Consider the following 14,906-nt stretch of genomic DNA (forward strand, 5'->3'; position numbering starts at 1 on the left):
TCAGAAGACAGAAATGTGTCTCCCAATCGTCTCACCCAATGCCAAGTTGTGTTAGTTAAGCCAATCCCGGGTTTCCAAAGAACTGCTGAATGACTGTCAGGTTAGTTCGTCATTCTGGGCGCTGATTGTGGGTGGCAACGCCTCGAGTTTCATGAAGGGAGTGTCCAAGCTTGGCAACTTTAAAACTAGTGGACTTCAACTCCCAGAATCCCTCCCAGAATGGCTGGCTGGGGAATGCTGGGAATTGAAATCCATCCATCTTAACTGCCAAGGTTGAACATGCGTGAGTTAGAAAGGGAAAACTGGATGATTTAGTTTCTGGCTCTAAATCAGGGATGTCCAACCTTGGCAGCTTTGAAGAGTTACGGACTTTTGACTCCCAGAATTCCCCAACCAGCCATGGCTATTTCCCCCTGTGCTGGCTGGGGGATTCTGGGAATTGAAGTCCGCAACCCCGGCAGGCCTGGGATTGATGAGTTCCCCTCCCCTCTCGACTTGTATGGCTGTATGACTCTTGTGTATTTTAATTACATGTATTGTGTTTGTATCCCCTTTCCCTTTTGGAGTTGTTCGCCGCCCTGAGTCCCTCCCGGAGAAGGGCAGCATACAAATAAATTAAATCGTAAATCTTAAATCTTAAAAAGTTGCCAAGTTGGACACCGCTGCTTTAGCACAACTAACCTATTTCAACACTGTGCGCTTAAGACGCCCCTTGCCAGCTTGGGATGCCTTTAATTCTGAAAAGGCTGCCCCCCCCTCCCGTTCCCCCTCCCCAGGGTTCAAATCCTCCTCTCCTCCCCTCCCTCACACTTCTAGGCTTGCATGAAAAATCCCCTCCCCTCTTCACAGCCGGGGATACCTAACGCCCTTCTTTGTAGGCAATGCTAAATCATGCATGAATTCTCTAAGCCACTGGAAAGGGTTTTTTTATTTATTGAAAAAAGGCAGGGGTCTCATTAGCACACGTATAAAGGCTCCCTCCTCCCCCCCCCCAGCCTCTCAACCTTCTGTTTGGGAACAGGTGACATCACTTCCTTCCCAGCCTCCTCCCTAGCGTTCCCCCCGCCCCTTTCTCCAAAGTCCCCGATGCGACTCCCTCCACTTGCACATGCCAAGAAGTCCTTCAAGCTTCCCCATCCAAGGACGTTCACTCTGGTTGCTGCAAGAGATCGCTTTGCGTGGGGTTTTCCCCTCTGGCCCCACTCCCTCTTTTAGTCCCTTTCTGCAGTCACTTTTCCTTCTCCACAGAAGCCCACCGCCGGCCCCCCCCGAGAGGGACGAGAGAAGCACCTTTGCTGGGGATTGTTTGAGCGATGATTTCTCCGGAAACCTCGCTTCTCCTCTTTTTCCTCTGCCCAGGTAAGTTCCTGTGAGTGGTTTCCATCCCATCCCTTCTCTTCCCCTCCAGCCCGTACGGCTCTCCATCCCCGAGACAGACACGAGTGGAAGGTCCCCTCCAAAGTTTTTTATTTTTATTTTCTTCTGATCGGGGTCCATTAAGCACTTAAGCAGCACCAGCACAGCCCACTGGTGGGGTTTCTTCTTGAACTTCAAATGCAGATCAGCCAAGGAGCTTGATGGCCCCTGGACATCTCCTCCGTTGGGACGTAGAATCTGGGTTTTGTAACCCTGTTCCCAAGGGTCTTTCCTGCTGGTTCCCCCCCCCCCCCCACACCTCTACCTTCCTAGGAAAGGCATGATTTTTGCCTGAAACTGGGTGGATGGGGGGAGTGCTTTTCAGAACGGATGGCCCGTCCCTCCTTTGGAGATCTCAAATGATTTTTGTCCTCCGAAGGAAAAGAATCTGACTTGCGAACGTCTTCTAACAGAATAAAAGAATGGGATGGGACCTTGGAGGTCTTCTAGTCCGACCTCCTGCTCAAGCAGGAGACCCTATACTGTTTCAGACCAACGATTGTCCAATCTCTCCTTGAAAACCTCCTATTAGAGTTAAAATTATTTCAGATCCCCCCCCCCCCCCACAATCTGTTACCTTCCCACTGTGGAGCTGTAATCCTTAGAATCATAGAGCCGCGAGGGACCGTGGAGGTCTTCTAGTCCAACCCCCCCCGGCCAAGAGAGCCTTCTCTTACCGGCCCAGACACTGCTGGGGCTTATAGGAGTTTGAGTCCGCTCTACTTAAAAAACAGCAGGATATTACAGAAGGCTGCTTCTTTCATTCTCACGAAACCAACCCACAGAGCAATCCCGCACAGCTTTTGAAACCAGAAGTTGATGATCATCTCTATCAGCTTCTTTGAAACCTTCTGGTCCTCAGTCTCCTCCTTGAACGCTGCTCACTCTTCCCCAATTGCATTCAAAAAAAAAAAAACCTTTCCATTTCCCTCCCCCCAACTCCTCCATCCCCTCCCGCTCCCATTCCTTTTGTTCCCCCTCTTTCCATGGCTCTTTTCCAAACAATCCGCCTCCTTCCTTAAAACACCATGCGGAGTTTATGACAAACCCAAGCTGTTATATTAGTAGTCGGGTTGATTTATTTGTATTTATTTTTTGCCCCCCCCCCTTCTGCTCAATGAAACAAATATTGGTTTAGATTTGGGATTCTTCCCGATGAAGGCAGAGTCATGGGGGTGGGGTGGGGTGCAGCGCTGCGCCAGTCGTGGTCTTCGGAATTCGGTCGGGATTCCAACTCGGACTTTCAGCACCCTGGAGAGCGGTGCCTTTTGGTCCCATGGAGGCTGAGACTTAAAATCCTGTTTTTTTTTTTTTTTCTCCTATCCAGGCATTGTTTAAAAAAAATAAAAACACACTCTGCCTTCCTCTTTTCCGTTCCTGAAATACTTGGATGGTGCGAATGGGCTCACTGCCTGGGTTTTTGGCAACAGACTACCTGCATTTTGTACCTTGAAAGTTGGCCAAAAGGCTTGATAAGATTTCTTGGGCAATGTAGTGTACCGGTTAGTTGTAATGGGAGACGGGTCGGTGTGATGTACACATTATTTTTGGGCACTCACGGCTCTTCCAACAGCCAGCATCCCATCCTGGTTATAAAGAGGTGTGTGTGTGTCTGTGTTTTGAGGCTAAATCAGGGTTTTTAGGCAGCAGATCCATTTCTACATAAAACAATCGGGGAATTGTTCCTTTTGAGTCTTTAGTTTATGCTCCGGTCTAAATGGAAAGCGTTTTGCTAAGCACTTTAAGCTAGCATATCATAATCGGTGGAAAGGATGACCTAGTTTTATAGTTCCCTGTTGGTGGTATTTAAATCCTAAGGGAAATTACTTTTGAATTTTCATGGGTTTTTTCCCCCTCACTGGATGTATCCCGTGTGCCCTCCCCAAAACTAATGTGTTGCCCTGATATTGCTTTTTAATTTAAATAAAAATAAAGTAATTCATAAATAAATGGTTTTATGGCAGAGGTTGATTGCCCAGATCTGTCTTCTCTACCCTTGTTTTAGATCACTGTTGTTAGCCTTGGTGACTTTAAGATGGGTGAGCTTCAGCTCCCAGAATTCCCCAGCTACTCTGCTGGGACCAGTTCCCAGAATTCCCTAACTAGCATGGCCTGGACTTCAGCTGCCATAATTCCCCAGCTAGCAACCTATTCTCCCAAGCCCCTGAAGGCAGGACAAGAAGCAATGAATGGAAACTAAGGAGAAATTTCCTGAAAGTGAGAACAATTAACCAGTGGAACTGCTTGCATCCAGAAGTTGTGGGTGCTCCATCACTGGGGTTTTTAAAGAAGAGATTAGACAACCATTTATCTGAAATGGTCTAGGGTTTCCTAGCTGAGCAGGGGGTTGGACTAGAAGACCTCCAAGGTCCCTTCCGACTCTTGCTATTCTCTTCTGTTCTTTTATCCACATCAACAAAATTAGAAATCTCCACCTCTGCTCTTTTATTCCCATATCACAGAAAGGAAAGTCGAATTAATATTGACCCCCCCTCTTCTTTGTGGCAATCCCTTAGATATATTGAAAGACTGCTATCATGCCATCCCCTAGTCCTTCTTGTCATCAAACTGGGCAGACTCTGGCTGAGGAATTCTGGGAATTGAAGTCCACAAGTCTTCAAAGTTGCCAGGTTTGGTGATCCCCTGCCGTAGAGAGACCTGAGACCACCATTCAGCCAGGGGAGAGAGGCCATCTCAATGGTTACGACTTAACGCTACCGAAATTCTCCAGCTCCCATCTTCACATCGGCAAATCTAAACTTGCGAGTGCAAAGTCGAAAAAAGATCAGGGAAGTGACTCCGTGCCAAGCAGATATTGTTGTACTTATATTCCTTTAATTTGGCATCGGGTCTAAAAGAGCTGAGATGCCCAGAGGGTATTTAGGAGACAACAGCGCTGATGAGGTCCCAAGTTTCTAATTCAGGTCAGGATTGAGCTAAATGAAGGAGGGCATCCCCCCCCCCCAAATAAATACATTCAAAACTCATGCAATCAGTAAAGACCAGAAACCATCAGAACAACATGTTTAGAAAAGACCAGAATTAATTGGGGTGGAGGGAGGTGTAGATAGGGAGGGAGGGAGGGAGGGAGTTGCTTCCTTCTGCTATATGATTGATGCTTTCTCTTCATTCTGAGTTATTTTTGTTGGAATTGTTATTGTGCAGCCTCTAGGATTATGTAAGCCTTATGTAAGGAAGACTGGCACACCTGAAATACTTAAGTCCTTCTCTCTGTCTTCCTGAGCTGTTAAGAGCCTCAGCTCTCTATGCCAGAGGGGAGGTGGGAGGTGTAGGAACCCTCTCCCCCCCAGATGATTAACCCCATAATGGCAGACTTTGCATCAGCCCTCTTCCCCCCCCCTTCTTTAGTTAGCAATGGTCCTTTTTACAGAATGACAGACTTAGAAGGGATCTTTTCCTGTTCAAAAGTTTTATTTCTTTTAAAACAAACATTTCATCATTCCTCAAATCAGTAAGACATCGGAGTACAATTTTTTGTGTGTGTCAAAATAGTTCTAGTTTACCACCAAATTCTTGTCTAGCCTAATGTATACCCCTCCCTCCTTCCACCCTCCCCCTCAACCCCCCTCCTCCTTCCCCCCCCCCCGACTTCCCAGAACCCGTACACGGTATGGATTTTTAACTAACACAGTCTAAAATCTATTGAGAAAAAAAGAAATAAAGAAATTAATGACATCTCTACATTGATCTTAGCTTCTTCTTGCTGAGCTAACTTTAAACAATTTAAATCATTTCTGATCTTAAGCATAGGCTAACTGGAATTTCTTGGTCCCGTATTTATTTTGTATATAGTTGGATTAATGTTAGGCCGGTCATGAGCGCGAAACCTAGCAAGCTAACCAAAGCACCCGTGTTTTGCTGCTGAAATTTAGGCATGTTTAAATATCTGGCAGTTTGGAATTATTTGAATATAATGCTTTCTCTTTATTTCCCCCAGTGTTTTCGCTGCCCGTTCCTACTCAGCTCTCCAAGGACGATGAAACGGTAAAGGAAAGGGAAAGGGAAGACTATGCAGATAGTCCTTGACTTACGACCGCAATTGAGCCCCAAATTTCTGTTGTTAAGTGAGACACTTTTGGGTGACTTTTGTCCCATTTTATGATTTTTCTTGCCACATTGCTTAAGGCAATTCCTGCAGTGGTTGAATTAGCCACCTGGTTGTTTAGGGAATCTGGCTCCCCCATTGGAAAGAGACTTTCAAAACACCTTCCCCCACTAACTTCCTGTTGTCAGGACTCCACCCAGTTCCTTTTAGGATGTTTGGCCTGCCACACACTCTCTTATTTTACTATGCTTTTTCCCTACTGGGGAATTGGGAGCGGGGATTGTATGGAGTTAGATGCTATGTAGCCATAACAATATTCTTTCTAGAAAGCCAAGGTCATTCTTTGTCTCTGCACCTCTGCACTTGACCGGAACTGGATGGGTGGAACTGCCAGCGTGGCAGTGGGAGATTGGACCATGGGATGATGGACTTGTGGGGGCAAGATCATGGACTTTCAACTGGGTGGAAAACCCAGGAAGCTTTCAGATTTGGGTTTCCCACGGATGTGCCAACATGTCTCTCTTAATAAATTAATACCCCCAGAGATCCGGACCCTTCCCACTCTCTCGGCCTTCCGAAAGGCTACTAAAACCTGGCTATTCCAGCCGGCCTGGGGCTGTAGACCTCATGAATGAAGTCCAGCCCCGCCTAGATTGAGTGCACGATGTGTTTCTTTTTTAATATGCTTTTCTTCCCTATTTTTAATTTTTCTCCTTTTTAGAGTTTGTATTCTGTAAGCCGCCCGGAGTCCTTCGGGATTGGGCGGCATATAAATTCATTAAATTTGAATTTGAATTGGAACTTAGAGCAATGCTTTGCCTTGGACTCTGATTTAATTTTGGATGATATTTGGAACGCTGACACCTGTCTTCTTCTGATTTTTCTGGCCAGGTGATTAAATGCATCTCAGAAATCTTAGCAGACACCTTGTCCAGATCCAGCCCAATGCCAGTGACCAGCGATTGTATGAAGGTCCTGAGGGAGGGTAAGTGGAGATTTGGGCACTTCCTCCTTCTCTTATCCACAAATGACACTTCCTCCTAGCACTGATGATGTTACTTAGTTGGGTAGCGAAACATCTGCAAGAAAACCACCAAGCTCAGAGAGCTCCAAGGAGCCCACAGTCCCCCTCCTCTTCCTCCTTCTCTTCTCCACAAACCCCACTCCCTTCTAGCACTGATGATGTCACTTAGTTGGGTAGTGAAACATCTGCAAGAAAACCACCAAGCTCAGAGACCTCCAATGAGCCCACAGTCCCCCTCCTCCTCCTCCTTCTCTTCTCCACAAACCCCACTCCCTTCTAGCACTGATGATGTTACTTAGTTGGGTTGTGAAACACCTGCAAGAAAACCACCAAGCTCGGAGAGTTCCAAGGACCCCCATAGTTGTCGTTGTCCTCCTCCTCCTCTCTGCAAACCCCAGGGAGGCTCAGAGGAGACCCTCCCCAGTTTCTTGGGTGGTAAAGGCGACAGGTAGGGGGAAGAACGGTAGTTTCACACCTGCAAGATTCTTAGCATTAGAGAAGAGCCGTGGTGGAGCAGTTGGTTAGAATGCAGGCTAATTCTGCCCACTGTTAGCAGTTCCTGACCGACTCAAGGTTGACTCAGCCTTCCGTCCTTCCGAGGTGGGTCAACTGAGGACCCAGATTGTTGGGGGGCAAGAGGCTGACTCTGTAAACCGCTTAGAGAGGGCTGTAAAAGCACTGCGAAGGGGTATATAAGTCTAAGTGATAATGTTGTTCCTTCCACTCCCTCCCTCCTTCCCTGCTATGGTGCGCAGTGGTTAGAATGCAGCGTTGCATTATGATATAATTGAATATTATGGATGTTTAGCTAAAATAGGATATGAGGATTTGATGATAATAGAGGATTTTACAAATAAGTAAATGAATTGCCAGCATGTGTTATGGACTAATTCTTTAGCATAGCTAAGGATGAAGGATGTTTAAATAACCATAATAATTAAAACTGAAGGTATAATGATGTTGATATGGTAAATATTCGAGTTAAGATATTTGAATTAATATGAATTAACGGAAGAGAAGCACCAAAACATGTTGTAACCAGTTGATATACTTCTTTTTTTTTTTCATAGTAGACACTTGTGTTTTGTTTTGTTTTCCTGATTGTTGTTTTTGTCTTTTTTTGTATTATTTACTATCTTTTATTTTAATTTTAATTTTCTATTTGTCCTTTTTTCTTTTTTCTTTTTTTTTTTTTTGATTTTTGTTCAAGATTATTACTCCTACCAATATTTCTAAATAATAATCACAGTTAAATGAAAATGGATATATAATAATGCTTGAGTTAATATGAGTTATGTTGGTTGACTGTGGAGGAGATGTACCAAAACTTATCTGTAATTGATTGATATATTAAGAAAGATGCTGTACCAGTTTTAAACTAAAATTAAAAAACATTTAATAATAATAAAAAAAAAAGAATGCAGCGTTGCAGACTAACTCTGCCCACCGTCTGGAGTTCGATCCTGACCAGCTCAAGGTTGACTCAGCCTTCCATCCTCCCGAGGTCGGTAAAATGAAGACCCGGATTATTTGGGGGCAAGAGGCTGATTCTGTAAACCGTTTAGAGAGGGCTGTAAAGCACTGTGAAGCTGCATATAAGTCAAAGGGCTATTACTATTACAATGAAATTGAATTTGCTCGTTGGGTGTTAAGCCTACCAAATTTACCCCACGAGGGACTGATCTTGCCTGCCTAAGGGCGATATGCAAGCTCTTATAGCAATAGCAGTTAGACTTATATACCGCTTCATAGGGCTTTCAGCCCTCTCTAAGCAGTTTACAGAGTCAGCATTATTTCCCCCACAGTCTGGGTGCTCATTTCATCCACCTCGGAAGGATGGAAGGCTGAGTCAAACTTGAGCCGGTGAGATTTGAACTGCAGATAACAGTCAGCTGAAGTGGCCTGCAGTACTGCACCCCAACCACTGCTCCACCTCGGCTCTTATCTGACCGTCCTCTTGGCAGTGTCTCTTTGTCCCCTCTCCCAAGCTCTTTCCCACATTCCCTGACCTCAGCACTGCATGCTTAAGAGTTGCTTGCGATGTGTGTGTGCGCATGTGCACTTGTGACTCTGGGCGTGTTAACACGAGCTCCGTTTCAGACGACAGAGTCCTGACGATGCTCCACCATCGGCATCTGCTGACAGAGTTGGAGGACCTCGCCCATCAAGGTGAGCAACCTCCATTCTCGTGTTCGGTTCTTTGCCAGGCGAAGATGGAAGGTAAGAGGGCCCTTTTAGGGTGCCAACTCGTGCCTGGGTGTCTCGGGGAGGGGGGCTCGGGAGCTGTACTCTGGACCACTCTCTTTCTCCTGGAAAACAATCCCGTGGAAGTGTGGCTAACAAGCGTGTTGCTAACTTCAAAACTGCAACGATTCACTTAACCACGCTGGCAGGAAAGGTTGCAAAATGGGGCAAAACTCACTTAACAAATGTATCGCTTAGCAGCAGGCATTTTAGGCCCAATTGTGGTCTAACGTGGATGTTAGACAGCAGTGTGAGAATTACAGAAGTCAGAATCGGCCGGATGACGGCAGGAGGGAAGGAATTGTGTTTCTTTGTGAAGAAAGAATTGTGAACTCCGGCGACTTCAGCTAGTCCAGAATGCAGCCGCGCGAGTGATTGTGGGCGCACCGCGGTTCGCCCACATAACACCTATCCTCCGCGAGCTGCGCTGGCTACCTGTCGATCTCCGGGTGCGCTTCAAGGTGCTACTTGTCACCTACAAAGCCCTTCATGGTAGTGGATCTGGGTACTTGAGAGACCGCCTCCTGCCAATTACCTCCCTGCGACCAATTAGATCTCATAGATTGGGCCTCCTCCGAATTCCATCGGCCAGCCAGTGTCGGCTGGCAACTACAAGGAGGAGGGCCTTTTCAGTAGTAGCTCCGACCCTTTGGAACGATCTCCCCGTGGAGATTCGTACCCTCACCACCCTCCAGACCTTCCGCACAGCCCTCAAGGCCTGGCTATCCCGTCAGGCCTGGGGATAAAGATTGTAATCCGTCCCCACCCGAATGTTGAATGAATGTTGCTTTACTCTTTTAATTATGTATTGTCCTATATGTCTTTGTATGTTTCCCCTAAGCCGCCCGGAGTCCTCCGGGAGTGGGCGGCATACAAGACAAATAAGCCAAGGTGGCGTAGTGGTTAGGGTGCTGTACTGCAGCCACTTCAGCTGACTGTTATCTGCAGTTCGGCGGTTCAAATCTCACCGGCTCAGGGTTGACTCAGCCTTCCATCCTTCCGAGGTGGGTAAAATGAGGACCCAGATTGTTGTTGGGGGTGATATGCTGACTCTGTAAACCGCTTAGAGAGGGCTGAAAGCCCTATGAAGCGGTATATAAGTCTAACTGCTATTGCTATTGCTATATGTTGTAAGCCGCCCTGAGTCCCCTCAGGGAAAAGGGCGGCCTATAAATAAACTTAACCTAACCTAACCTTTACTTTTTAACGTTGACTTTTTTTTCTCTTCAACGTCTTCCGTTCATCTCCAGAAAACACAAAGCATCTCCTGGCCCATGAAACCAACCACAATTCTCGGGAAGAAAAGCAAGAAGGAGAACTCAAGAAGAGGGGGAAGCCTGCCCAACGGAAGGGGGCTGCCCCTGAGGAGGGGGAAGAGCTCGCTGGCGAAAAGAAAGATGAGGAGGAGGAGGAGGAAGAAGAAGAGGAGGTGACTAAGAAGGAAGAGAAATCTAAAAACCCAAAGGAGGGAGCCGAGGTCTCCCGAGAGGAAGATCTTCCAGATGCTTTGAAGGGACGGGATGAAGAGGAGGAGGAGGAGGAAGAGGAGGGAGAAATAAAGAAGAAGGCTTCCTCAGAGACGTGGCACTCCAAAGAGTATTTCGGCCACGTCAAAGAAAGAGGTTCCAGGCCGCCCAAAATCAGAAAGGGAATGCGTGAGGGAGACGAAGAGAGGCAGGAGATGGGCAAGAAACGCCCGAGGATGGATGAGGAAGACGGGGAGGACACCTCAGAAGAAGAGGAGAAGAAGAAATACCATCCTGGAGGAGACAACGATGAGGAGAAGTGGGAAGGAGAAGAAGAAGAAGAAGGGAGGAGGTCTGCCATGGCCAAGAGGGTGGCGGAGAAGGCCAGCGACGAGGAGACCGCTCAGTTTGAAGAGGAGGAGCAAGAGAAGGGTCTTAAGAGCTCCAAGGCCAAGGCCCACCTCCACAAAGCGTGGAAGCCATGGCAGGAAGGAGCGGAGGAGAAGACCCACCACAAGGTGAGACACGCCCACCACCATCCATCCCTTGACTTGGACCTCAAGAAGAGGTATGAGAAGGATCGGGTGGATCTGAGGGGCAGACACCACACCACCCCTGAGGAGGAGGAAGAGGAGGAGGAAGAGGAAGAAAAGATCGCCAGGCAGAGGAAGGTTGGTATCAAGGAAGGAGGAGCTGGGAGCTGGTTTGATTTTTATTTTTTTAAAAAGGCTTCAAATTCAGTTTTGATGGCGTCTGCTTTAAAAAAAGAAGAAGGGGGAATAAAATAGAAAAATAAAAGGAGTTGGGAAGATCTAGGAGGAAGTGAAGGTTTAGGCTTCCAAAAAGTGTTTTTCCGAAATATGGATCCTTTAGGATAGGGTGATTTTAGAACTTGTGGACTTCAACTCCCAGAATTCCCCATTCTGGGAGTTGAAGTCAACTCATAAGTTCATTAGCATGATAGCCAGAGAATTCTGGGAGTTGAAGTCCACTCATCTTATAAGTTCATTAGCATGATAGCCAGGGAATTCTGGGAGTTGAAGTCCACTCACCTTATAAGTTCATTAGCATGATAGCCAGGGAATTCTGGGAGTTGAAGTCCACTCATAAGTTCATTAGCATGATAGCCAGTCCACTCATCTTATAAGTTCATTAGCATGATAGCCAGGGAATTCTGGGAGTTGGAAGTCCAGAAGTCGTAAAATCACCAAGGTTGGACACTCCCAATTTAGGAGCCCATTGTTAGAGCTTCGTCCTCCTCACCACAACTGCGATTCGCTTCACAGCTGTGGCCAAAATGCTCATAAACTCGGCCACATCTCACGTAACAACTCCTTGGCTTAACGACGGACGTTCCGGTCCCAATGCTGGTTGTACGTTGAGGACTACCACCTCTATCCCGACATTGTCTCTCCTTCAAAGGTGGTTCGCCACGCCCTTCGCCCTCTAAAACATCTTTCCTCGGTTCAGAAATGGCAGGAGCAGCCTTAAATTTCTCGGCCCGCGCTCATCCCCGCTGGGGAATTGTGGGAATTGAAGTCCACTTATCGGAGGATGGAGAAGACTTGAATCCAGACACAGGTGGGAGAATTCCTCTCTTGTTTTTTCAACCATGTTTTCCCCCTTGCTTTTCTCTTAGGCTCCCGAGGTGGAGAAACTGGAAGAGATTGTACGGGAGTTGAAGTGGGCTGCTGACCAACTCGAGGAACTGAAGACGGGTTAAATCCTGCGGCCGCCTCAGGAGCTGGGGAGGGTAGGAGAAAGCCCAGCTATCCCCCCCCTCTTCCTCCTGTCTCTATGACCCTTGTATTCAGCTTGGCTTTAGACTGTTAAACTAAGTTTCCCCTTGCTTACAATTATAATAAAGAATAGTTGCAGCTCAGGGTTGAACTGTGGAATCCTTGGTGGTCTCTGAGCTTGGTGGTTTTCTTGCAGACGTTTCGTGACCCAACTAGGGAACATCATCAGTGCTGCAAAGGAGTGGGGTATGTGGAGAGGAGGAAGAGAATTGTGGGGTCCTTGGTGGTCTTCTTGCAGGCGTTTCATTACCGAGCTACGTAACATCTTCAGTACTAGAAGGAAATGGGATTTGCTCTGTTTGAATTTTAAGTAGCAATAGCAGCTAGACTTATATACCACTTCATAGGGCTTTCAGCCCTCTCTAAGCGGTTTATAGAGTCAGCATATCGCCCCCAACAACAATCCGGGTCCTCATTTCACCCACCTCGGAAGGATGGAAGGCTGAGTCAACCTTGAGCCGGTGAGATTTGAACAGCCGAACTGCAGAACTGCAGTCAGCTGAGGTAGCCTGCAGTGCTGCATTTAACCACTGCGCCACCTCGGTTTGTCCCGTCAGTTGGTGGTTTCTTGTGAGATCCTTGGTGCTTTTCTTGCAGATGTTTCAGGACCCAGCTAGCTAACGTCATCAGTGCTAGAAGGGAGGAAGGGATTGCTCACTCTCGATAGTTCCTTGATAAAGTTAAAAGGAATTTGGTAATTATAGTCTTATCAAGGAATGACCAAAAACACTCCCACCAACTCTGAGAAGGTAGGCCACTTGTGTATATATATATATATATAAACAGACAGCACACCCCACTCCCTTCTCGAACTGATGACACTACCTAGCTGGGTCATGAAATGTCTGTAAGAAAACCACCAAGCTCAGAGAGCACCAAGGAATACGCAGACCTCCTCCTCCTCTCCACATACCCCCCTCCCTTTCAGCACTGATGTTACCTAGTTGGGGAAAGGAACGACCACAAGAAATCAACAAGCTCAGAGACCACCAGGGACCCCACAAATATCCGCCTGACTCGCATTTTGCCCCCCAAAGAGGGAGTCCCTTACTTCCCAGGTTAAGAGCTGGCTACAGAAGACTGTTTTAGGAACACTTCGTTCCAAGCCTCCGTTTTCCCCATTGATTCACTCTCCTTAGCTTGCTATGGCTTCGATGGTCTCTTAAAAGCTCAGTGCCAGAGTTTATTCTATTCTGCATTTTCAATTACAAAGTCTTTTCGGTGGCCGGTGGCCGAGTTTGCATTGCAGCTTTTCTACGTCGCAATCCCAGGGAACAAGGCTCTCTTTTTCTGCATTGCGCATCAAGATTTAAAAAATAAATAAATGGTTTAATCAATGTTTTTCACTTTCGGCAACTTGGAAGGTGGGCGGATTTCGACTCCCCAGAATTCCCCAGCCAGCCTGAATTGAAATCCCACTCGTTTTGCCGGTTCCACCACAAATCCGCGGTAGACTAAAGTGCGCTTGACGAAAGCACGTATGTGACGTCATCACAGCGTGACGAAAACGGCACGCTGTGAGCGGTAAATTTAAAATTAACGTGAAAACCTTACCCTAACCCCCCCAAACCTAACCCTAAACCTAACCCTAAGCCTAACCCTTAACCTAACCCTAAACCTAACCCTAAGCCTAACCCTTAACCTAACCCTTAACCTAACGCTAAACCTAACCCTAAGCCTAACCCTTAACCTAACGCTAAACCTAACCCTAAGCCTAACCCTTAACCTAACCCTTAACCTAACGCTAAACCTAACCCTAAGCCTAACCCTTAACCTAACCCTTAACCTAACCCTAACCCTAACCCTTAACCTAACCCTTAACCTAACCCTAAACCTAACCCTAACGCTTAACGTAACCCTAAACCTAACCCTAAACCTAACCCTAACTCTTACCTTTATGTGAATCGGCTTGCTTTAATTTAATTTTAATTTTAATTTAATTTATTTTTAATTTTATTTGTCGCGCTGCTGACGACGTCACGTACGCGCTTTGATCGGGCGCGCTTTAGTGGACCGCGGTTTTGACGGGTCACGGTTTTGCCACGGGTGGGTGGGTGGGGGAAGCAACAACTCTGGATGAAATAAACGGGGGCTCCCATTAACTTCTTAATTTCCACTCTTAATAGAGGTGACCTGTTGGCACCTCTGCATTTTGCTATGTGTAAGCTTGCCTTTTTCTTGACAACCGCTGCGGTCCCTTCTGCTGCACCGTTGCGCCAAATGTATTTTGAATCTGCACACATTGCAAATAAAAACCACGGCCGAAGACGATGCTCGCTGTGTTTGCGTGTGAGCTAGGGGTGTCTTTGCGTCCTCCGTTGTGGCATCCAATGAGTCCATCATTCTTCCTGCAGCTTATTTTGCAGGATAAGAGTTGTTTTTGGCTTCTGCTTTCGCACCCAGGTGAATAGCAGATAGACTTATATACCGCTTCCTAGGGCTTTCAGCCCTCTCTAAGCGGTTTACAGAGTCAGCATATCGCCCCCAACAACAATCTGGGTCCTCATTTCACCCACCTCGGAAGGATGGAAGGCTGAGTCAACCTTGAGCCGGTGAGATTTGAACCGCTGAACTGCAGATAACAGTCAGCTGAAGTGGCCTGCAGTACTGCACCCTAACCATTGCGCCACCTCGGCTCAGTTAGAAGAGCTAGTTTGGTCTAGTGGTGAAGGCGCTAGGTTAGAAAGCGGGAGACCGCGAGTTCTAGTGCCCCCTTAGGCACGAGAACTGGCTTGGTGGCTTTGGGCCAATCGCCAGGAGATTGGGAGTTCTAGTCTTGCCTTGGGCATGAAAGCATGCTGAGGGACCGAGAGCCAATTGCCAGGAGACGGCAAGTTCTAGTCCCGCCATAGGCATGAAAGCCGGCCGGGTGACTTTGAGCCGATCACCAG

At 47.1% G+C, this 14,906-nt stretch overlaps 1 protein-coding gene across 2 annotated transcripts; it reads left to right on the forward strand.

Moving 5' to 3' along the window:
* Positions 1-5,302: 5,302 nt before the first annotated feature.
* CCER2 (coiled-coil glutamate rich protein 2) lies at positions 5,303-13,407 on the forward strand. Of its 2 annotated transcripts, none has more exons than XM_087727366.1 (5): positions 5,303-5,421; positions 6,374-6,467; positions 8,607-8,726; positions 10,001-10,887; positions 11,856-13,407. In XM_087727366.1, exons 2-5 carry the CDS (start codon positions 6,428-6,430, stop codon positions 11,937-11,939), a joined length of 1,131 nt encoding a protein of 376 aa, XP_087583492.1. In that variant the 5' UTR covers positions 5,303-5,421; positions 6,374-6,427; the 3' UTR covers positions 11,940-13,407. The 2 variants fall into 2 exon arrangements, with proteins under 2 accessions (XP_087583492.1, XP_087583493.1); XM_087727367.1 differs by having other exon boundaries at positions 5,304-5,421; positions 8,607-8,675.
* The last annotated feature ends 1,499 nt before the right edge of the window (positions 13,408-14,906 follow it).

This window comes from Thamnophis sirtalis, unplaced genomic scaffold (assembly GCF_051295495.1).
Source record: "Thamnophis sirtalis isolate CommonGarterSnake01/CBP01778 unplaced genomic scaffold, rThaSir2_p1.2 scaffold_13, whole genome shotgun sequence".
Classification (NCBI taxonomy): Eukaryota; Metazoa; Chordata; class Lepidosauria; order Squamata; family Natricidae; genus Thamnophis; species Thamnophis sirtalis.

What these genes read in the sequence shown, in the direction of transcription:
- CCER2 (XM_087727366.1), top strand. Translation starts at nt 6,428, where the DNA reads ATGCCAGTGACCAGCGATTGTATGAAGGTCCTGAGGGAGG. An exon ending in TATGAAGGTCCTGAGGGAGG is followed by an intron (nt 6,468 to 8,606) that starts GTAAGTGGAGAT and finishes GCTCCGTTTCAG; the next exon opens with ACGACAGAGTCCTGACGATG. An exon ending in AGATCGCCAGGCAGAGGAAG is followed by an intron (nt 10,888 to 11,855) that starts GTTGGTATCAAG and finishes CTTTTCTCTTAG; the next exon opens with GCTCCCGAGGTGGAGAAACT.